Raw genomic sequence first — 24,199 nt, 5'->3', positions numbered from 1 at the left:
TGAACCCACATGGCCCCCACCTGAGAGATCTCCACTGGCTCCCGATCCAGAAGAGATGCCGGTTCAAGATCCTCACACACACCTACAAAGCTCTACACGGCCAAGGACTGTCCTACATCAAGCATTGACTGGACTTCTGCCAATCCTCTGGACATCTGCGCTCCTCTTCACTCGCCCTCGCTCACACACATTGCATCCGTCACAGCCGCAGCCATGGCCACTCCTCCTCCTACATCGCTGCCAAGACCTGGAAGGACCGTCCCCGCCGCTCCGCACAGCCTCGTCGCTGGCAGCCCTCAGAAAGAGACTCAAGACCTACAGGCTCTTCGACGGAGACACAGCGCCCAGATGCCCCCGGGGGGGCAGTGATGCGCTTTACAAATGCCATTTGATTGATTGATTGAATGACATGTGTAAGATCAAGATGCCTGGCTGTAGGTCATGGGCTCAAAGGTCAAAAGTTATAAAACTGAGACTAAAAGTCAGGGTCAGCATTTGAGCTCTGAAGGGACAGGGCTCGAGGTCACAGGTCTCAGTACAGACGGACAAACCAGACAGGACAGGTTGCAATCAGAGGTGGCATCGCTGAATGTCTCTGGATGAGGGCCTTATCAAAGGGCTGCTGGTCCGAGGATACAAGGTTGAAGGTCAGAGGGCTGCAGATGAGGGGATGCAGAGCTGGCAGGCAGAGATCAGAACTTCAGAGACTTGACATCTTAGAGCTATAGGTCACAGGAGGTTAGAGGTCGGAAGGAGGCCAAAGGTCAGGAAGATAGTGGTGAAAGTCACACGACTGGAGGTGAAAGTTACGAGCCTACAAGTCAGAGGTTACAGGGCATCAGAGATCATTAAAATGAGGTCAACAGTCAGAAAGCTGAAGGTCAAAGTTCACAGAGCTTGGAGTCAGAGGATGCTGGGTTAAAGGTCACAGATCAAATTGGCAGAAGTCACTGGGATGAAGGACAAAGAGGTGGAGGTCAAATGGCCAGAGGTGAATGGTCATAGGATTGAAGGTCGGCAGTAGAAAGAGGTCAGAGGTCACAAGGATGGTAGCCAATGGCAGGAGGTGAAAGGTCACAGGGCTGTAAGTCTAAGGTGAGGAGGAGTTCAGAGGTCACACACTGGAGGTCAGAGACAGCTCATTGTGGATCAGAACTTGGCGCAGTTGGAGCAGTTGCTGTTTTTTAGGGTCTTGTTTTTTAGGGTGGGGAGGACGATGTGGGGGTCCCGCTTGGAGTCCAGGCCCTTGTCGTTGGCGATCATGTTCTTTATCAAGCAGCTCGCGGCCTCGTCGATATTCAGATTGTCCTGGTTAAAGAGAAAATCAAAGACTCTGTTATACAGGGTACAAGCAGCAGGGCTGAGGTGAGTGTGAGCAGTGGCGTGGGCCCTGGTGCAAGCCGGGGAAACTGATGGCCTGATTCACAGAACTAATTTAAGACAAAATCCTAAACTTGCTACTTTTGGTATTCACAAAATGCACTTACTACTTTTGGTATTCACAGAATGGATTTACGACTAATAACTTTATGTCTGCATTCGGGCTGGAGATTCCGTCCTGGTGGTGGAGATTCCGCCCCGGAGGTGGAGATTCCAGCCGTGGCTAAGTCTCCGCCACCAGCTGGAATCTCCACCTCCGGGCCGGAATCTCCGGCCCGAGTGTGGACGTTAAGTTAGTAGTCGTAAATCCATTCTGTGAATACCAAAAGTAGTAAGTACGTTCTGTGAATACCAAAAGTAGTACGTTTCTGATTTAGTCTTAAGTTAGTTCTGTGAATTGAGCCCTGAGCCACTGCCAGTGCTTAATATGAGGTGTGGGGGGGAGGGGGAAGGGGGGCACCAGCACTTATTTTTCTGCATCAGACATTTACCAAGAGCAAGAGAGTGAACAAAACACAAAAGGGAAAGACAGAGGAAGAGAAATGCAGAAAAATTGTCAAATTGGGATAAAGCAGGAACCTGCACGAGTGAGATAAAGGGTCAGGGAGCGTCTGCTAGTGCATTAAAGAGGCATGAGGTGGATTTATGGCTACAAAGCTCTTCCGTGTCTTCCCGGCGTGCACATTACATTGCACACTGCGTGTTTCAGAGCGGAGCATTTGGCACCGGCACTCTTTCATGTACAAATTTAGCACTGGCCCCACTGCACAAGGCAGTAAATTGCAGTGACTGCTGAGGTACAGTGGGCCTGTCACATGATACCCCACTGCACGGCACTGCGACTGCTGCACTGATGATAGCTGCACCGCTGACTGAGGGAGACAACAGAACTTTTATCGATGAGGGACGCCTAGGGTTGCAACTGCTGGCAGGGGACAGCCTGCTCTTAGGCCAGACACTCACTGTACCCCCTGCTGTGTGTCGGTGGACAGTGAATGCTATAGGGAACATGTATTAGGACAGTGTCTGAGTGTGATATGTCTGCAGATAGGACAGTGAACGCTATAGGGAACACGTATCAGGACAGTGTCAGAGTGAGATATGTCTGCAGATAGGACAGTGAATGCTATAGGGAACATGTATCAGGACAGTGTCAGAGTGAGATATGTCTGCAGATAGGACAGTGAATGCTAGAGGGAACATGTATCAGGACAGTGTCAGAGTGAGATATGTCTGCAGATTGGACAGTGAATGCTATAGGGAACATGTATCAGGAAAGTGTCATAGTGAGATATGTCTGCAGATAGGACAGTGAATGCTATAGGGAACATGTATCAGGACAGTATCAGAGTGAGATATGTCTGCAGCCAGCAGACAGGCAGCATATACTAGAAGGAACACATATATGAGGACAGAGTCAAGGCATGTGCTGTGGGGCAGGAAAGGGTAGAGGCCACATGAAGATGAGGGTCAGATCTGTCTGCTTTGACAACATATGGGGCAGTGACTCTCACATCGGTTCACATTGGCTGCCATGGTTGCTCATGAGCGTAGCATTACAGGCCCTTTTTTGTTTCTATTTCAATTGCATGAGCAGGAGAGGAGCTCTGTTAATTTTAGGAGAAACAAAATTGGACTAGACTGAGTGAATCTGGTGACTGAGGCATTCTCTCAGTTGACCTGGTAATGCAGGGTATTGGAGTCCATGGCCTGGGTTCAACAAGAGGTGCGCGTACCTTGGCTGAGGTCTCGAACCATCCGCTGAAGCCGTTGTCCCGGCAGAAGTGGTCGAGTTTGGGCAGGTCGGTGCCCAGCCCCTCAAGTAACTGGTCGCACTTGTTGGCCAGCAGGATGATGGGGATTGGCTTGCCACTCTGGAGGGACACCTTGGAGTCTAGGTCATCCTTCCACCGCGGCACGGCCTCAAAGGTGGAGGCGCGAGTGACATCGAAGACGATGAAAGCACCAATGGCATCGCGATAATACAGGCGCGTCATGTTCCCAAAGCGTTCTTGACCTGTGGGTAAGGAGAGGAGAAGCCACAATAAGAGCTCAGGCAAAAAAAAAAAGGATCCAGAACAAAATACTTGATCTCCTCTATTCTATCTATTCATCCCACCAACCATCTGCATGAACTCAAGGCCCACCACTACTGAGCACAACTAACTCCTGCTCACTTCATCTATCACAAAGAAACTAGAGCAAATGTTTGGAATGGTTTACTTGAGAGCCCAATACTAATCCCATTAACCCATGGATTAGCCACTAATTCTGGGATCTGGAGTAGCGTGCTACTCGACACAAATACTTCAATGTCTTGTTAGCTGTAGTGCTATATAAACGTAAATACTGCACAATATGAGTTCAGGGAAACAGTAGAAGAGTTTGGATGAGGAGAGGAAAGTCTGGAATGAGGGGTAAGGTGAAGAAAGGGGAATACAAAATAATAATTCAAGTAAAGAGAGCACAATGTAGAAAAATAATCCAGGAAAGGACTAAAAGTGATCAGATAAAGAGAGCAGAATCAGAGTAAGAGATCAGGTAAAGAGAGCAGAATCAGAGTAAGAGATCAGGTAAAGAGAGCAGAATCAGAGTAAGAGATCAGGTAAAGAGAGCAGAATCAGAGTAAGAGATCAAGTGAAGAGAGCAGAATCAGAGTAAAAGATCAGGTAAAGAGAGCAGAATCAGAGTAAGAGATCAGATAAAGAGAGCAGAATCAGAGTAAGAGATCAGGTAAAGAGAGCAGAATCAGAGTAAGAGATCAGGTAAAGAGAGCAGAATCAGAGTAAGAGATCAGGTAAAGAGAGCAGAATCAGAGTAAGAGATCAAGTGAAGAGAGCAGAATCAGAGTAAGAGATCAGGTAAAGAGAGCAGAATCAGAGTAAGAGATCAGGTAAAGGGAGCAGAATCAGAGTAAGAGATCAGGTAAAGAGAGCAGAATCAGAGTAAGAGGTCAGGTGAAGAGAGCAGAATCAGAGTAAGAGATCAAGTGAAGAGAGCAGAATCAGAGTAAAAGATCAGGTAAAGAGAGCAGAATCAGAGTAAGAGATCAGATAAAGAGAGCAGAATCAGAGTAAGAGATCAGGTAAAGAGAGCAGAATCAGAGTAAGAGATCAGGTAAAGAGAGCAGAATCAGAGTAAGAGATCAGGTAAAGAGAGCAGAATCAGAGTAAGAGATCAGGTAAAGAGAGCAGAATCAGAGTAAGAGATCAAGTGAAGAGAGCAGAATCAGAGTAAGAGATCAGGTAAAGGGAGCAGAATCAGAGTAAGAGATCAGGTAAAGAGAGCAGAATCAGAGTAAGAGATCAGGTAAAGAGAGCAGAATAGGAGTAAGAGATCAGGTAAAGAGAGCAGAATCAGAGTAAGAGATCAGGTGATGAGAGCAGAATCAGAGTAAGAGATCAGGTAAAGAGAGCAGAATCAGAGTAAGAGATCAGGTAAAGAGAGCAGAATCAGAGTAAGAGATCAAGTGAAGAGAGCAGAATCAGAGTAAAAGATCAGGTAAAGTGAGCAGAATCTGGGTAAGAGATCACGTGAAGAGAGCAGACATCGAGTAAGAGATCAGGGAAAGAGAGCAGAATCGGAGTAAGAGATCAGGTGAAGAGAGCAGAATCAGAGTAAGAGATCAGGTAAAGAGAGCAGAATCAGAGTAAAAGATCAGGTAAAGAGAGCAGAAGCAGAGTAAGAGATCAGGTAAAGTGAGCAGAATCTGGGTAAGAGATCACGTGAAGAGAGCAGACATCGAGTAAGAGATCAGGTAAAGAGAGCAGAATCAGAGTAAGAGATCAGGTGAAGAGAGCAGAATCAGAGTAAGAGATCAGGTAAAGAGAGCAGAATCAGAGTAAGAGATCAGGTAAAGAGAGCAGAATCAGAGTAAGAGATCAAGTGAAGAGAGCAGAATCAGAGTAAAAGATCAGGTAAAGAGAGCAGAATCAGAGTAAGAGATCAGGTAAAGAGAGCAGAATCAGAGTAAGAGATCAGGTGATGAGAGCAGAATCAGAGTAAGAGATCAGGTAAAGAGAGCAGAATAGGAGTAAGAGATCAGGTAAAGAGAGCAGAATCAGAGTAAGAGATCAGGTGATGAGAGCAGAATCAGAGTAAGAGATCAGGTAAAGAGAGCAGAATAGGAGTAAGAGATCAGGTAAAGAGAGCAGAATCAGAGTAAGAGATCAGGTAAAGAGAGCAGAATCAGAGTAAGAGATCAGGTAAAGTGAGCAGAATCTGGGTAAGAGATCACGTGAAGAGAGCAGACATCGAGTAAGAGATCAGGGAAAGAGAGCAGAATCGGAGTAAGAGATCGGGTGAGGAGAGCAGAATCAGAGTAAGAGATCAGGTAAAGAGAGTAGAATCAGAGTAAGAGATCAGGTGAAGAGAGCAGAATCAGAGTAAGAGATCAGGTAAAGATAACAGAATCAGAGTAAGAGATCGGGTGAAGAGAGCAGCATCAGAGTAAGAGATCAGGTAAAGAGAACAGGATCAGAGTAAGAGCTCAGGTGAAGAGAGCAGAATCAGAGTAAGAGGTCAGGTGAAGAGAGCAGAATCAGAGTAAGAGATCAGGTAAAGAGAGCAGAATCAGAGTAAGAGATCAGGTAAAGAGAGCAGAATCAGAGTAAGAGATCAGGTAAAGAGAGCAGAATCAGAGTAAGAGATCAAGTGAAGAGAGCAGAATCAGAGTAAAAGATCAGGTAAAGAGAGCAGAATCAGAGTAAGAGATCAGGTGAAGAGAGCAGAATCAGAGTAAAAGATCAGGTAAAGAGAGCAGAATCAGAGTAAGAGATCAGGTAAAGAGAGTAGAATCAGAGTAAGAGATCAGGTGATGAGAGCAGAATCAGAGTAAGAGATCAGGTAAAGAGAGCAGAATAGGAGTAAGAGATCAGGTAAAGAGAGCAGAATCAGAGTAAGAGATCAGGTGATGAGAGCAGAATCAGAGTAAGAGATCAGGTAAAGAGAGCAGAATAGGAGTAAGAGATCAGGTAAAGAGAGCAGAATCAGAGTAAAAGATCAGGTAAAGAGAGCAGAATCAGAGTAAGAGATCAGGTAAAGTGAGCAGAATCTGGGTAAGAGATCACGTGAAGAGAGCAGACATCGAGTAAGAGATCAGGGAAAGAGAGCAGAATCGGAGTAAGAGATCGGGTGAGGAGAGCAGAATCAGAGTAAGAGATCAGGTAAAGAGAGTAGAATCAGAGTAAGAGATCAGGTGATGAGAGCAGAATCAGAGTAAGAGATCAGGTAAAGATAACAGAATCAGAGTAAGAGATCGGGTGAAGAGAGCAGCATCAGAGTAAGAGATCAGGTAAAGAGAACAGGATCAGAGTAAGAGATCGGGTGAAGAGAGCAGAATCAGAGTAAGAGGTCAGGTGAAGAGAGCAGAATCGGAGTAAGAGATCAAACAAAGAGAGCAGAATCAGAGAAAGAGATCAAACAAAGAGAGCAGAATCAGAGTAAGAGTACAGGTAAAGAGAGCAGAATCAGAGAAAGCGATCAGGTAAAGAGAGCAGAATCAGAGTAAGAGATCAAACAAAGAGAGCAGAATCAGGGTAAGAGTACATGTAAAGAGAGCAGAATCAGAGAAAGTGATCAGGTAAAGAGAGCAGAATCAGAGTAAGAGATCAAACGAAGAGAGATCAAACAAAGAGAGCAGAATCAGAGTAAGAGTACGGGTAAAGAGAGCAGAATCAGAGAAAGCGATCAGGTAAAGAGAGCAGAATCAGAGTAAGAGATCAGGTAAAGAGAACAGAATCAGAGTAAGAGCTCAGGTGAAGAGAGCAGAATCAGAGTAAGAGGTCAGGTGAAGAGAGCAGAATCAGAGTAAGAGATCAGGTAAAGAGAGCAGAATCAGAGTGAGAGATCAAACAAAGAGAGCAGAATCAGAATAAGAGATCAGGTAAAGAGAGCAGAATCTGAGTAAGAGATCAAACAAAGAGAGCAGAATCAGAGTAAGAGTACAGGTAAAGAGAGCAGAATCAGAGAAAGCGATCAGGTAAAGAGAGCAGAATCAGAGTAAGAGATCAGGTAAAGAGAACAGAATCAGAGTAAGAGCTCAGGTGAAGAGAGCAGAATCAGAGTAAGAGGTCAGGTGATGAGAGCAGAATCAGAGTAAGAGATCAGGTAAAGAGAGCAGAATAGGAGTAAGAGATCAGGTAAAGAGAGCAGAATCAGAGTAAGAGATCAGGTGAAGAGAGCAGAATCAGAGTAAGAGATCAGGTAAAGAGAGCAGAATAGGAGTAAGAGATCAGGTAAAGAGAGCAGAATCAGAGTAAAAGATCAGGTAAAGAGAGCAGAATCAGAGTAAGAGATCAGGTAAAGTGAGCAGAATCTGGGTAAGAGAGCACGTGAAGAGAGCAGACATCGAGTAAGAGATCAGGGAAAGAGAGCAGAATCGGAGTAAGAGATCGGGTGAGGAGAGCAGAATCAGAGTAAGAGATCAGGTAAAGAGAGTAGAATCAGAGTAAGAGATCAGGTGATGAGAGCTGAATCAGAGTAAGAGATCAGGTAAAGATAACAGAATCAGAGTAAGAGATCGGGTGAAGAGAGCAGCATCAGAATAAGAGATCAGGTAAAGAGAACAGGATCAGAGTAAGAGATCGGGTGAAGAGAGCAGTATCAGAGTAAGAGGTCAGGTGAAGAGAGCAGAATCAGAGTAAGAGATCAAACAAAGAGAGCAGAATCAGAGAAAGAGATCAAACAAAGAGAGCAGAATCAGAGTAAGAGTACAGGTAAAGAGAGCAGAATCAGAGAAAGCGATCAGGTAAAGAGAGCAGAATCAGAGTAAGAGATCAAACAAAGAGAGCAGAATCAGGGTAAGAGTACATGTAAAGAGAGCAGAATCAGAGAAAGTGATCAGGTAAAGAGAGCAGAATCAGAGTAAGAGATCAAACGAAGAGAGATCAAACAAAGAGAGCAGAATCAGAGTAAGAGTACAGGTAAAGAGAGCAGAATCAGAGAAAGCGATCAGGTAAAGAGAGCAGAATCAGAGTAAGAGATCAGGTAAAGAGAACAGAATCAGAGTAAGAGCTCAGGTGAAGAGAGCAGAATCAGAGTAAGAGGTCAGGTGAAGAGAGCAGAATCAGAGTAAGAGATCAGGTAAAGAGAGCAGAATCAGAGTGAGAGATCAAACAAAGAGAGCAGAATCAGAATAAGAGATCAGGTAAAGAGAGCAGAATCTGAGTAAGAGATCAAACAAAGAGAGCAGAATCAGAGTAAGAGTACAGGTAAAGAGAGCAGAATCAGAGAAAGCGATCAGGTAAAGAGAGCAGAATCAGAGTAAGAGATCAGGTAAAGAGAACAGAATCAGAGTAAGAGCTCAGGTGAAGAGAGCAGAATCAGAGTAAGAGGTCAGGGGAAGAGAGCAGAATCAGAGTAAGAGATCAGGTAAAGAGAACAGAATCAGAGTAAGAGCTCAGGTAAAGAGAGCAGAATCAGAGTAAGAGATCAGGTAAAGAGAACAGAATCAGAGTAAGAGCTCAGGTGAAGAGAGCAGAATCAGAGTAAGAGATCAGGTAAAGGGAGCAGAATCAGAGTAAGAGATCAGGTAAAGAGAGCAGAATCAGAGTAAGAGATCAGGTAAAGAGAGCAGAATCAGAGTGAGAGATCAAACAAAGAGAGCAGAATCAGAATAAGAGATCAGGTAAAGAGAGCAGAATCTGAGTAAGAGATCAAACAAAGAGAGCAGAATCCGAGTAAGAGATTAGGTAAAAAGAACAGCAGTCGAGTTAGAGATCAGGCAAAGAGAACAGAATCAGAGTAAGAGACATGGTAAAAAGAGCGGAATCAGATTAAGAGATCTGGTGAAGAGAGCAGATTCAGATTAATAGATCAGGTAAAGAGAGCAGAATCAGAGTAAAAGGTCAGGTAAAGAGAGCAGAATCAGAGTAAGAGATCAGGTAAAGAGATCGGAATCCGAGCTTGAGATAAGGTGAAGAGAGACAGAATCAGAGTAAGAGACCATGTAAAGAGCAGACACCAGGTAGGAGTTCAGGTAAACAGAGCGGAATCCGAGTAAGAGGCTTATTTATTCCTAATTTCTTTCTTATAAATAGCTGTTTAGCAATCACCATGACGCCCCACACAATTTAACATTTTGGTCGAGCAACCAGGCGGAATAGCCAATGTGAAGTCTGGGATCACATCATCTTTAATCCGTGTCTGTAATGAAAGCCACGTTATCCTCTGTTATTAAATCCCATGGTTTGATAGATGTGTGGGGAAGTTTAAAGAGAGACAATCCAGGGTTCACGTATTTTTCACATCCTTTTAACAAATATACCAAACTGGATTATTTTATGATAACAGCTAATTATCTTCCTAATGTGGAAATAGTAAGGTTACCCAAGATAATATCGGATCATAATCCCCTTGTGTTAACAATTGCTATCAGTAAACAAGGGAAAAAAGCTAGACCTTGGACTTTCGATAGGAAGCTCCTAATGGATAATAATTATATTTCACATCTGAAAACTTGGTGTCAGTCATTTTTTGATGCAAACAGATATAGTGCTCCCCGCAACGTTGTCTGGGATAGTTTTAAAGCAGGTCTGAGAGGTGAGACAATTAGCTACACTGGACGAATGTGGAAGAGAGGTAAGATAGAGAGGGAACGATTATTGGGTAAACTGGCAGATGCAGAGGAACAGCATAGGAAAGATGTATATCAGGGGTGTCAGGGTAATTTAAGTTTAGAGCGACTGAATAGTATCAAGGCTGAACTCCAGATACAATTGGCAAGAAAAGCTGCAGCCGGATATCATTCATACAGGTCTGGAATGTATGAAACAGGGGAAAGTGCTGGTAAAGCGTTGGCTCTGCGGATAAGGCAGGTTGCTTCAAGGAATATCATAACTGAAATAAAGGAAGGAGATCAAATTTATAAAAAGTCAGATGAAATCCTTGATGTCTTCAGAAGATTTTACCAAGAGCTTTATAAGGAAGAGTCAGAAAATGATGATCCGGGTATAAATTGGCCGGAAATGGGTACCAAACTCACCCCTAGTCAGAGAGAAAAATTGGAATGTAGTATAACCATAGATGAACTATCCGAGGCGTTACAGGATTTAGCAACTGGCAAGGCGGCAGGTCCTGACGCCATACCCTTGGAAGTATATAAATGTTTAAGGGAAGTAATAACACCCCTACTATTGGATCTATTTAACGGGGTTATCAATACCGGGGCTATCCCGGAATCCTGGACCGAAACAAATATTGTGGTCTTCCATAAGAAGGGGAAACCGAAAGAGAGCCCCGGTTCATACAGACCTCTATCATTAATAAATAGTGATAATAAATTGTATGCTAAAATCATGGCGACACGGCTGGGCGGGATCATTGGGACCCTGGTTTCTCCCTGGCAGCACGGTTTTATTCCAGGCAGAGGCACGACCGATCATATAAGGAGAGCCATCACATTATTTGATATACATGCTGCCGATGGGGGGAGGGCCGCGATGACCCTTCTTGACGCGGAAAAAGCCTTCGACCGTGTCAGGTGGAGCTTTCTGTGGAGGGTAATGAGAGACAGGTTTTGGCCCGAAATTCCTACAGGCAATTTGTGCTATGTATGCGAATCCAACGGCTAGAATCCATCTTATGGGTGAGCAGTCGGGGAAGATCCATATATCAAGGGGCACGCGACAAGGGTGCCCGTGCTCACCCATTCTTTTTGCTCTGTATATAGATCCCCTAATAACTCTATTAATGAATAGCAAAATTAAGCCAGTTGTCACCAATGGATTCCAGACTAAAGTTCTCGCCTATGCGGACGATGTCGCTATCTTAACTACGGATCCTGATAGTGCCCTGAATGAAATCGTTAGAATCACCTCAGAATTTGGTAGACTATCTGGATATCGTCTTAATGTAGCTAAAACGCAGGTATTATGCACCGGTAATATAAATAAAACAGACAATAGATATCTGGACTAAGTAGTCTATTTAGGAATCATAATCAATGCCCAGCCAAAGGACATCATCAAAGATAATTTTGAGTCACTACTGATCAAAATCAAACAGGATTTAAGGAGAATAGACAAACTTCATTTATCAGTTATAGGGAGGGTTAATGTCATTAAAATGTCTATCTTCCCTAAAATTTTATATAAATTTAGGTCCATCCCTTTCAGAATAGAAGATGCATTGATAAAGGAAATGGAGTCTATCTTCATGAACTTTGTATGGCAGTATGGCAAGGTTAGGAGATCTAATAGGCTCATGTCCCTTCCCCAAGAAAAGGGGGGGCTGGGAATACCCAATCTCAGGTACTACAACTGGGCCTGCCTCCTTACAGGGATGTCTGTGCTCTTCTTCCCAGATGATGCTAGATATAGCCAGGGAGTCATCCCCACTATTTATCACCTGGCACTGGGGGGGAAGTACACGGGATATTGTCAAGGAAACATGACAAACGTTTCTTTAAAGCATCTGGTTATAAGATACTTGGAGATATTTGGGGGATATGGTCCTCTATGTGTAAAGATCAGGACATCCCAAGGTATAATCAGCATACCCTATTATGGAACTCAGATCTATTCCTGCATCTAAGTGACGATGGCCCATGGAAATATTGGGAAAGACAAGGGATTACTTCATTAGGCCAAGTAATGATTAAAGACGTCTGCAGGCCTCTTGAATTGTTGAGGACACGGTTTTCATTGCAAGGTGTTCAAGAATTTAAGTATATGCAGCTGGTTAACATCATTAAGTCAAAAAGACTGGGTCTGAATATATCCAATGGCTGTGCTCTATTAGATTATTTGAAAGGTGGAGGTCATAGAATCAAGGAATTGTATAGGATACTTATGGAGAGTCTCCCCGATGATTTGATCAAGGTGGAGGAGAGCTGGGCCTCCAAACTGCAGGATCCAGACATTGATCTTGACAGAGCATTGGTAATGGACAAAAGGTTTCTGAGATCATCAAATCTAAGAGCACAGCATTTTAAGACTCTTTTTAACTTATACTATACACCAGCTAAACTGTTTAAATGGGGCAAGAGACTAGACCATAATTGTCCTAGGTGTGGTAATGGGCCAGCAGACGTATTACATATGTTTTGTAGTTGTGTAAACTTGGGACCGATTAAAAATGAAATTGAAAAGTTTTTAGAGGGGCTGCTAGCTGTTAAAATTGACCTATCCCCTACACTTTTAATATTTGGTTGTGATGCAAAGCTAGGTTTGAGTATAGAGACAGAGGCGCTGGTTTTTATTTCGACAGCTGTTCTCAGGATATTAATTGCTGCTGCATGGAAGGATGTGGAGCCTCCAACCTTCCAAATGTGGATGTGTAGGTTGTTAGGGATTCACAATATTGAATCAGAACTTTATGCCCTCAAAGGAATTAAATCCAGAGAAATGGGTTTACGTGTATGGGCGCCAGTGGCTAGGTGGAGGAAGTCAAGATGTGCGGCCCCATAGATTATATCGCGGGATGTCATGGTCAATGCTTTGTATGATTGGTTTTACCCTGTTATTCATTTCTGTCTCTCCCGTTAAATATTGCTACTGGATAATGCTGTTTATATTGTATTTATATTACTGTATTTATTACATTATCAAGTGTATTTATATATGTCTATATTTTAAGTTGATATATCTATATATACTGATGATTTTAATGTACATTTTTGCTGCTGTGAACTTTCAATAAAAATATTTTTTTTTAAAAAAGAAAGCCACGTCAGCAGTCGAGTCTTCCAGCAGGCCCAACATTTCAGTAGTATGTCTCACCAGAGAATGTGCATTTAATTATTCTGCACTGATGCTGGATTTCAACCCTCTGAAGTGACCCTACAAAAGGCGGATTGGGTGCTGGTCACTAAATCTGCCGATGCTCACCCGAGGTGTGCTCAGGCGGGAGGCACTTGCGGCACACCGAGTGTGCCATGGCACATGAAGCCGCTTGGCAAGCACCCAGGGCCTACAAGGGGCACTTAGAGACTCACAGGGTGTCAGTCAGAGGCCAACAGGAGGGTCCAAGTCCTGTTGCTATTGGACAGCGGCCAGTTGCAAAAAAGGACTCTTGTATCCTTGTAGCTTAGACAGGAGGTCAGTGTCACCAATTGGGTAACAGTTCTCTACCTACGCTAATTTACCAACGCAAGTTTGATCGGTAAATAAAAAGAACAAGCATTGGAAATGCAATAGGTCTCGCACCATTAGAGTTAGTGCTTTTAGAATTGTTTATGGGTTTTTTTTGTAAATGTTTAGCATTTTTGTTTCCTGTAGCCAATGCTAAAGAATTACAAATAAAAAAAGCCATAAACATTTCTTAAAGCTCTAACTGAAATGGTCTGAGACCTATTGCACTGTGTGAGGGTGAGTGAGGGTGAGGGTGAGTGAGGGTGAGGGTGGGTGAGGGTGAGTGAGGGTGAGGGGTTGAGGGTGAGTGAGGGTGAGGGGTTGAGGGTGAGTGAGAGTGAGTGAGGGTGAGTGAGGGTGAGTGAGGGTGAGGGGTTGAGGGTGAGTGAGAGTGAGGGTGAGTGAGGGTGAGGGGTTGAGGTTGAGGGTGAGGTGTTGAGGGTGAGGGTGAGTGAGGTGTTGAGGGTGAGTGAGGGTGAGTTAGGGTGAGGGGTTGAGGGTGAGTGAGAGTAGTTGAGGCTGAGTGAGGGTGAGTGAGAGTGAGGGTGAGTGAGGGGTTGAGGGTGAAGGTTTGAGGGTGAGGGGTTGAGGGTGAGTGAGGGTGAGGGGTTGAGGGAGGGTGAGTGTGGGTGAGGGTGAGTGAGGGTGAGGGTGAGGGTGAGTGAGGGTGAGGAGTTGAGGGCGAGTGAGGGTGAGGGTGAGTGAGTGTGAGGGGTTGAGGGTGAGTGAGGGTGAGTGAGGGTGAGGCTGAGGTGTTGAGGGTGAGTGAGGGTGAGTGAGAGGTTGAGGGCGAAGGGTTGAGGGTGTGAGGGTGAGGGGTTGAGGGTGAGTGAGGGTGGAGGGTGAGGGTGAGGGGGTGAGGGTGAGGGGGTGAGGGTGAGGGGGTGAGGGGTGAGGGTGTGGGGTGAGAGTGAGGGGGTGAGGGTGTGGGGTGAGAGTGAGGGGGTGAGGGTTAGGGGGTGATTGTTAGGGGGTGTGAGCGTTAGGGGGTGTGGGCGTTAGGCGGTGTGCGGGTTAGGGGGTGTGAGGGTGAGTGTGAGTGAGGGGGTGTGAGGCTTCGGGTGTGTGACGTTGCGTGAGTGTGAGTGTGTGTGAGGGTGAGTGAGGGTGTGAGAGGTGTTGTTATGCAGAGGGTGTGTGACGGTGTGTGAGGGTGAGGGTGTGTGAGGGTGAGTGTGAGTCATTGTGAGGTGTTGAGGGTGAGTGAGGGTGAGTGAGGGGTTGAGGGTGAGTGAGGGTGAGGGTGGGTGAGGGTGAGGGGTTGAGGGTGAGTGAGGGTGAGTGAGGATGAGGTGTTGAGTGAGGGTGAGGCGTTGAGGGTAAGTGAGGGTGAGGGTGAGTGTGGGTGAGGGTGAGGTGTTGAGGGTGAGTGAGGGTGAGTGTGGGTGAGGGTGAGTGAGGGTGAGTGAGATTGAGAGTGAGTGAGGGGTTGAGGGTGAAGGGTTGAGGGTGAGGGGTTGAGGGTGAGTGAGGGTGAGGGGTTGAGGGTGAGTGAGGGTGAGTGAGGGTGAGGGGTTGAGGGTGAGTGAGGGTGAGGGTGATGGGGTTGAGGGTGAATGAGGGTGAGGCGTTGAGGGTGAGTGAGGATGAGGGTGAGTGTGGGTGAGGGTGAGGGGTTGAGGGTGAGTGAGGGTGAGTGTGATGATGATCTCATAGATGTGTCTCTGGGAAGGGTGCCTGGTTACCTCACTGGTAGATAGGGCGCTCAATGATACCATGTACTCATCACCTGGCTAAGCTACGTCGCACAGTGCCCTGCGACACCTACTGCACACCCTCACCCCGCGCAGCAGTGAACTGAAAGCAGTACTACTGGCAGGCCGTTCCCAGAGTATGGGTGAAAGAAATCCGTGCCCTAAGAGGTGTATGCCAGCAAGGTACGTTCCCAACCCAAGCGGAAACGAAGACCACAGAAAAGTAGCGAGATCTGGGAGTTTCCGAAAAGCAACTCCTGCCCCTTCTCCCCACGCAGCGTGGGTAACGAGCGATACAGCGACGGGGCGAGGAGGGAGATTGGAAAAATGCTCATTCACTAAAGTGCGAAGAAGGCAGTGGGAAGGGGAAAAGCATCATGGCGGTCGCAGGCTGTAAACATGGGCACGGTGGACACAAAACATTCCAGAGCCTGGCGGGCGCACTCGCTTTTGTAAAATGCTTACCGGATTAGGAGAAAGTTTGGGATAAGCGCTGCTGAGGAGGGGCATACCCAATTGCAGTTCACCCACCAAAAGGTGTTTAACTTCAGGCGAGTTCTTCTGAATTGGGTGGAGATGTTATTCCAAATTGTTGAATATAGGGAACACGTCAGAACGTGGCAAGATATTTCTGAATGTGCCTGTAGTGGAAGTTCTTTTTCCTCCAAGTCCCAGTCCATGGTGGAATGTGGTTGAAAAAAAGCGAAAGAGAAAGCAGGGTAACCTGACCGAGGAGGGGGGAGGAGGGAGGAGAAATGCGTCTCGGCCGGAGCAGGGGGCGGAGCAGGGAGAGCGGGCTTTAGCACGGCGTCAGTGTTGGCATTGATGGGGGGTAGGGGGGAAGTGGGGATTTAAAAAAAAATGCGACACGGCGGGCAGGGGAGGGGGCGGAGCGGGTAAAATAAACAAAAAACAAGACGGAGGGAAGAGAGGGGAGGGGGGAGGAGAAATGCGACACGGCGGGAAGGGGAGGGGGCGGAGCGGGTAAAATAAACAAACAAGACGGAGGGAAGAGAGGGGAGGGGGGAGGAGAAATGCGACACGGCGGGAAGGGGAGGGGGCGGAGCGGGTAAAACAAGACGGACGTGCACGCGCTTTTAAGCTCAATGCGCATGCGCATTGAGCTTAAAAGTCACGGGCACTGCAAGGAATCGCCACGATTCCTTGCAGTGGATAAAGAGTGGATAAGCCCCTATAGTCTCGCTTGCTCGATGCGCATGCGCATCGACAGGCGAGACCTAAAAACAAAGTGGGAAAGCGACTTTTTAAAAAGAAACCTGGATGCGGTGGGTAGGGAGCAGAAGCAAGATGGAGGGCGCTAGTGAGAGCAGCGCAGAAAAGGAGCACACGGGCAAGAGGGCGCTATGAGGAGCTGGGGGAGAGGCCCACGGGTGAGATAGCAACGAGGGGGAGTACTCTAGGGTGAGTGTATCATGAAGGGAGGTGGGTGGGGGGGGCAGCATATGGGCAAGAGAGAGCTGTGCACGGGACAACAGAGGCATACGAGGGCGACAACTGGAGAACATGCGCACTCTCACGGAGTGCTTGTACAAAAAGAGTAGTGCTTGAAAAGTCAGCAGTGGAAGGACACAAGTAATGCAGCAGTGGCTGTGCTCAAGGTGAGGAACAAACACAAGAAGAGAATGTAAAGCCGACACATGCTGACAAATCAGAAACAAGCTAATGGGAGTGACAATAATGCCAACCAATGGTAAGCAATGGGAAGGCTCTAAGCCCATTGAAGCTGACAAGTCCTTTCGCTTAGAGACAGCCTGCGCTGCCTGGGCGATGAGACCGACAAAGGGTGCACTGGACCCACTGACTCTGCAGATTATCGCTTCAGTCATCTTCTACTGGCAAAGGGCAATCTGCTTGAGGAGATAGTTGCTTAATGACTGTCCTCTTATCTTGAAGAGTCAACGCGCTTGACTCATGACAGCTGGACGTCAGCCAAGAAGAGGAACACAGTCTGCCTTGATTCTGGCAGTCACTATTGATAATGTCGCTTTCCCAATCTGAGAAAACACGGATATTATCACCCTTAAGTAAACGTCACTTGCACTCTTGTTTCTATATGTAGCCTCTCCTCAGTCGAGCAAGTGCTGCCTTCAGCTCAGTACACCATCATTGTGGCTTCAGGATGCCACCTGGATTTACTACTGCAATGGCTCTATGCAGGCTTCCCAGACTATGCACTGACAAATCACAGCAGGTTGAGAATGCAGCCAGCATCTCATCTTTCAACATTTGGCACCCCTCTGGCCAAAGTCATCTGGTGGCCGATCCACACTCAGCACCCACGCCAGGAGCCTAGGATTCATCATCGACAACAACTCGACATGAATACAATGCACGGCATCCTGTTTCTACACTCTGATGTCCCTAGTATGCCCCCCCATCTCTTAGGTATCTCATCTCTGATGCCCCAGGTATCCCCCACCTGTGCTGTCCTAGGTATCTCGTATCTGAAGTCCCAGGTATCCCCCCCACCTGTGCCGTCCTAGGTATCTCATATCTAAAGTCCCAGGTATCACCCACCTGTGCTGTCCTAGGTACCTCATATCTGAAGTCCCAGGTATCCCCCACCTGTGCTGTCCTAGGTATCACATATCTGAAGACCCAGGTATCCCCCCCACCTGTGCCGTCCTAGGTATCTCATATCTGAAGTCCCAGGTATCACCCACCTGTGCTGTCCTAGGTATCTCATATCTGAAGTCTCAGGTATCACCCACCTGTGCTGTCCTAGGTATCTCATATCTGAAGTCCCAGGTATCACCCACCTGTGCTGTCCTAGGTATCTCATATCTGAAGTCCCAGGTATCCCCCACCTATGCTGTCCTAGGTATCTCATATCCGATGCCCAGGTATCCCCCCCACCTGTGCTGCCCTAGGTATCTCATATCCGATGCCCAGGTATCCCCCCCACCTGTGCTGTCCTAGGTATCTCATATCCGATGCCCAGGTATCCCCCCACCTGTGCTGTCCTAGGTATCTCATATCTGAAGTCCCAGGTATCACCCACCTGTGCCGTCCTAGGTATCTCATATCCGATGCCCTGGTATCCCCCCCACCTGTGCTGTCCTAGGTATCTAATCTCTAATGCCCCAGGTATCTCCCACCTGTGCTGTCCTAGGTATCTAATCTCTAATGCCCCAGGTATCTCCCACCTGTGCTGTCCTAGGTATCTCATATCTGAAGTCCCAGGTATCCCGCACCTGTGCTGTCCTAGGTATCTAATCTCTAATGCCCCAGGTATCTCCCACCTGTGCTGTCATAGGTATCTCATATCTGAAGTCCCAGGTATTACCCATCTGTGCTATCCTAGGTGTCTCATCTCTGAAGCCCCAGGTATCCCCCACCTGTGCTGTCCTAGGTATCTAATCTCTAATGCCCCAGGTATCTCCCACCTGTGCTGTCCTAGGTATCTAATCTCTAATGCCCCAGGTATCCCCTGCCTGTGCTGTCCTAGGTATCTCATCTCTGATGCCCCAGGTATCCCCCACCTGTGCTGTCCTAGGTATCTCATCTCTGATGCCCAGGTATCTCCCACCTGTGCTGTCCTAGGTATCTCATATCTGAAGTCCCAGGTATTACCCATCTGTGCTATCCTAGGTATCTCATCTCTGATGCCCAGGTATCCCCCACCTATGCTGTCCTAGGTATCTCATATCTGAAGTCCCAGGTATCCCCCACTTGATCTGTCCAAGGTATCTCATCTCTGATGCCCCAGGTATCCCCTTCCTGTGCCGTCCTAGGTATCTCATCTCTGTAGCCCAGGTATCCTCTACCTGTGTTGCCCTAGGTATCTCATCTCTGAAGCCCCAGGTATCCCCCACCTATGCTGTCCTAGGTATCTCATCTCTGATGCCCCAGGCATCCCCCACCTGTGCTGTCCTAGGTATCTCATCTCTGATGCCCCAGGTATCCCCCACCTGTGCTACCCTAGGTATCTCATCTCTGATGCCCTAGGTACCCCCCACCTGTGCTATCCTAGGTATCTCATCTCTGATGCCCAGGTATCCCCCTCCTGTGCTGTCCTAGGTATCTCATCTCTGATGCCCAGGCATCCCCCACCTGTGCTGTCCTAGGTATCTCATCTCTGATGCCCCAGGTATCCCCCACCTGTGCTACCCTAGGTATCTCATCTCTGATGCCCTAGGTACTCCCCACCTGTGCTATCCTAGGTATCTCATCTCTGATGCCCAGGTATCCCCCACCTATGGTGTCCTAGGTATCTCATCTCTGATGCCCCAGGTATCCCCCACCTGTGCTGTCCTAGGTATCTCATGTCCGATGCCTGAGGTATCCCCCTACTTTTTATATGTTAGGTATCTCTTTCTAAATATCCCCATTGTCTCCACCACTTGTGATGTCTTGGGTATCTTATCTGCGATGTCTCGGATGGCTTCCACTCCTGTGGTATCCCACCTGTCTCTCCCTTCTTCAATGCCAGGTGTCTCACCTGCATTGGCTCAGGAGTGCCTATCAACCTGCAAATTCTGTGTGATCTTCTGCAATCTGCACTTCTCCAGGCTTCCTCACACCTGCAATGTCCCAGGTATTCCCTCAGCTGTGATGCACTAGGTAACCCCAAACCTTTGACAGCCCCTGTGTCCCTACAGCTGCAATACCCCAGGTATACAGACGTACGTGAAATGCCTCAGGTGTCATCGCATCACAATGTCCCACCTCTGAGAGCACAGGTGTCCCACTACCTGCTCTTCCCAAACTGACCCCACTGACCTGTGAAGACACAGGTGTCCCCACTCACTTGCAATCACCTAGATGCCTTCTCTAACCTGCGATGACCCAGGGGTACCCACTCACCTGCGATCACCTAGGTGTACCCTCTCACCTGGGACGAGCCACTAATCCCCACTCACCTGCGATTGGCCCAGTGTCCTCACTCACCTGCGATCACCCCCGTGTCCACACTCACCTGCAATCACCCAGTGTCCCCACTCACCTGCGATGACCCAGTGTCCCCACTCACCTGCGATCACCCCTGTGTCCACACTCACCTGCGATGACCCAGGTGTACCCACTCACCTGCGATGACCCAGGGGTACCCACTCACCTGCGATGACCCAGGTATACCCACTCACCTGTGATGACCCAGTGTCCCCACTCACCTGCGATGACCCACTAATCCCCACTCACCTGTGATGACCCAGTGTCCCCACTCACCTGCGATGACCCACTAATCCCCACTCACCTGTGAGGACCCAGTGTCCCCACTCACCTGCGAAGACCCACTAATCCCCACTCACCTGCGATGACCCAGTGTCCCCATTCACCTGCGATGACCCAGTTTCCCCACTCACCTGCGATGACCCAGGTGTCCCCACTCACCTGCGATCACCCCTGTGTCAGCACTCACCTGCAATGACCCAGTGTCCCCACTCACCTGCGATGACCCAGTGTCCCCACTCACCTGCGATGACCCAGTGTCCCCACTCACCTGCGATCCCCCCTGTGTCCACACTCACCTGCGGTGACCCAGTGTCCCCACTCACCTGAGATGACCCAGTGTCCCCACTCACCTGCGATGACCCCGTGTCCCCACTCACCTGCGATGACCCAGTGTCCCCACTCACCTGAGATGACCCAGTGTCCCCACTCACCTGCGATCCCCCCTGTGTCCACACTCACCTGCGATGACCCAGTGTCCCCACTCACCTGCGATGACTCAATGTCCCCACTCACCTGCGATCACCCCTGTGTCCACACTCACCTGCGATGACCCAGTGTCCCCACTCACCTGTGATGACCCAGTGTCCCCACTCACCTGTGATGACCCACTAATCCCCACTCACCTGTGATGACCCAGTGTCCCCACTCACCTGCGATGACCCACTAATCCCCACTCACCTGTGATGACCCAGTGTACCCACTCACCTGCGATGACCCACTAATCCCCACTCACCTGCGATGACCCAGTGTCCCCATTCACCTGCGATGACCCAGTGTCCCCACTCACCTGCGATGACCCAGTGTCCCCACTCACCTGCGATGACCCAGTGTCCCCACTCACCTGCGATGACCTAGGTGTCCCCACTCACCTGCTATGACCCAGATGTGTCCACTCACCTGCGGTGACCCAGATGTGTCCACTCACCTGCAATGACCCAGGTGTCCCCACTCACCTGCGATGACCAAGATGTGTCGACTCACCTGCGATGCCCCAGATGTGCCCACTCACCTGTGGTGACCCAGATGTGTCCACTCACCTGCAATGACCCAGATGTGTCCACTCACCTGCGATGCCCCAGATGTGTCCACTCACCTGCGATGCCCCAGTTGTCCCATCTCACCTCCAATGACCCCGTGTCTACACTCACCTGCAATATCCCAGAGCTGGAGTCGAATGATGGTCTCTGGGCCCCATTTGATAACTTTGAGTGCGAAGTCCACACCGATCGTGGCGCGATAGTGCTGTGAGTAGACCTTGTGCACATAGCGCTGGATTATGGACGTCTTGCCCACTCCGAGATCCCCCACGACCAAAACTTTACACAGGTGCTCCTTCAAGGGCGTCCCCATGGTAGAGCTGGGACCTCAGTGCTAGGGAGCCAAAGAAAAGGATTCACTGGTCAGACTTCCTTCCATGTCCACCTTCTAGACATGTAAGTGTTTACCCCAACACCCACTGGCAACTCTTCACAGGCCACTAGACTACCCTATAGGCACCATACATGGCCTTTCCTTCCCCAGGTCACTAGACTACCCTATGGACACCATACAGGGCCTTCTCTTCCCTAGGTGTAGGAAGGTGTAATCTGACTACATGGTTGACCCACTTTCTTTTTTGGTGTTTTGATGGTTTTTGACTTAGTTTGGCTGGGATCCTGCTATCAGACCCCAGCCTATCTGCTTTCTCTTTTAAAATGATTGCATGTACTTTAGGTACACTCATGTTTGGTTACTGGGGTACCCTTATGAGTCCCTAGTATTTGGTACCTTAGTTACCAAGGGCATAGGTACCCCAGAGGCCTACCAGGGCTGCCACATGTATTATGCCACCCCTGGGAAGCCTTTCAAAATGACACCACAGGACTGCTACAGCAGCCTGTATAAGGTGGTGCATGCACCCCTTACTGAGACATAGGTTACCTATATCTATATTAAATAACTGCACATATAAACCTATCAGTCACTCCTATGGCAGGCCTTATCAATCCTGAAGGCAGGGTGCTGGGTTTTGTGTGAGAGGATGCCCGTGCATGAGCAGGGCCCCTCTTCAACCTTCGGAATCTATTCTCTGGTGCTGTTCTGTGATGCAGCCAAACCATATACTCTTAAGTGCATTATAACCTTGCGATAAATACTAACTTTGGAATGGCTGCACGGAAACATGTTGTGTTTGGTGGCAAACACTTTGGAATCATATCCCCCTGCCAGTCCTGGTGGTGGGGGTAGAATTCCACCCTTCTAGAGGGAGAGACATGGACACACTGGTCTGCCCGGTAATAGTCTAAAAGAGCCCTGGCATCACAAAATGGATGATACAGTCACAGACACGAGTCTGGCCTCCTGCTGCTGGACGAAACTCCGGCAGGGGAGGCCTGGACAAAAGGTTTCCTGTCACAGGGAGGTGTCACCACCTCCCAGGCAGGGTTTAGTGTATTGGGGCTGAGTGGGTGCACTCCAAGAGCGCTTTAAAGTCTGCACTGGGGGCACATTTGGTGTCCCTGTGCATAGCCCTGTTCAAACCGGTTTCAGGGACTAGCAACCCCTGCTCTGGTGTGAAACTGGACAAAGGAAATGGGTGTAGCCACCCCTCTTTCCAAACCCTCCCATAGGTGGGTCCTTAGAGTATGTCCAACCCCTTCCTTGGGTATAAGATAGGAACCCCTGGCAACAGGACTTTAGATTACACCTGGACGAAACTCTGATACTGAATCCTGGAACTTCAACGATCTGCAAAACGCTGGATGACTGAAGAATCTCCCTTGGAGTAAAGGAGTTACTCCCCTGCGTGGGAGGCACCAAAGACGTATCTGACCGGTTTGCATCTCCGAAGCTCCCACCGGACTCTGAAGTGTTTGCAACACAGGAGGTGGATTTCCACACTTCTCCGAGGCCGACCTGAGTCCCCAACAAAGGTGAGACCTGCAGCCCTCGTGGGTACCGTGGAACCGGAACCCCTGAACACTGTGCACATTTGCAAGGGCATCAGTTTCTTGACGTCCCTTGAGGCTGTGCATTGGGGGGGGGACATCCATTATGACGCGGTTTTTACACCACACTACCTTTACAACGCTGGTTTTACAACGCAAGTCGTTATCACGACTTGCGCTGGAGGGCGCTCTAGGCTAAGGAATAGTAGATTTACTATTCCAACACCTTCCCTACTGTACGTAGGCTGGGGTTCGAATAGTAAATCTTAATATTCCTAAGTCCAGCACCCTACAGCGCAAGTCGTGGTAACGACTTGCGTTGTAAAACCAGCGTTGTAATGGTAGTGCGGTGTAAACACCGCATTGTATTGACATACAACCTGCATTGGGTTACTTGTAGCCCAGACCTGAGCACCTTCTCCACCGAAGATTGCTGGCCTACACTCCACGAGTGTTCCGTGAGCAGGCCCTTTATGTTTTCGCTCGAGGTACCTTCGCAATCCCTGCTCCGTTGACTGCTGGGTCCCTGAGATGGCAACTTTGACTTTCCTTGGGCTTCCCTGGTTGCTTCAGACGTGCCCTGACTGTCCACCACTTGATGATCCCCCGGACCTTGCTGGTTCGCACTGAAGCATCTTTTCTCTTCCTGCGTGGGTTGCTGTTGCCAATGCTTGTTGGGTCCAATCCAGGCACTGACACCGCAGCACTTAACATCCTTCGTGGGCAGCTCGAATCCAGCTCCTGGTTGTCGTCGATGCCTCCTGGTCCTCGTAGCTGTAGAGTCAAGCTTCACCTGTTCAACCTGAAATCACCCGACACCGGTGGGCATTCGAGTATTGTGCCTTTGTTCACGGGCAAGTGACCCAGACTCTGTCCTCTCTGCTTTTTAGGTTCTTCTCATCTTCGATCCATGCTTGGATCACACTGGACACTT

The 24,199-nt window shown here is 48.3% G+C and overlaps 1 protein-coding gene across 1 annotated transcript; it reads right to left on the bottom strand.

Annotated features, from left to right (window-relative positions):
• Positions 1-324: 324 nt before the first annotated feature.
• On the bottom strand, positions 325-21,688 carry LOC147663827 (ras-related protein Rab-38-like). The gene is made up of 3 exons (XM_086950185.1): positions 21,487-21,688; positions 3,117-3,397; positions 325-1,308 (listed from the first exon to the last, which is right to left on the bottom strand). Exons 1-3 carry the CDS (start codon positions 21,686-21,688, stop codon positions 1,150-1,152), a joined length of 642 nt encoding a protein of 213 aa, XP_086806311.1. The 3' UTR covers positions 325-1,149.
• Positions 21,689-24,199: the final 2,511 nt, after the last annotated feature.

Source organism: Lissotriton vulgaris, unplaced genomic scaffold, assembly GCF_964263255.1.
Source record: "Lissotriton vulgaris unplaced genomic scaffold, aLisVul1.2 SCAFFOLD_220, whole genome shotgun sequence".
Classification (NCBI taxonomy): Eukaryota; Metazoa; Chordata; class Amphibia; order Caudata; family Salamandridae; genus Lissotriton; species Lissotriton vulgaris.
This window is presented reverse-complemented; position numbering and strand designations above follow the sequence as displayed.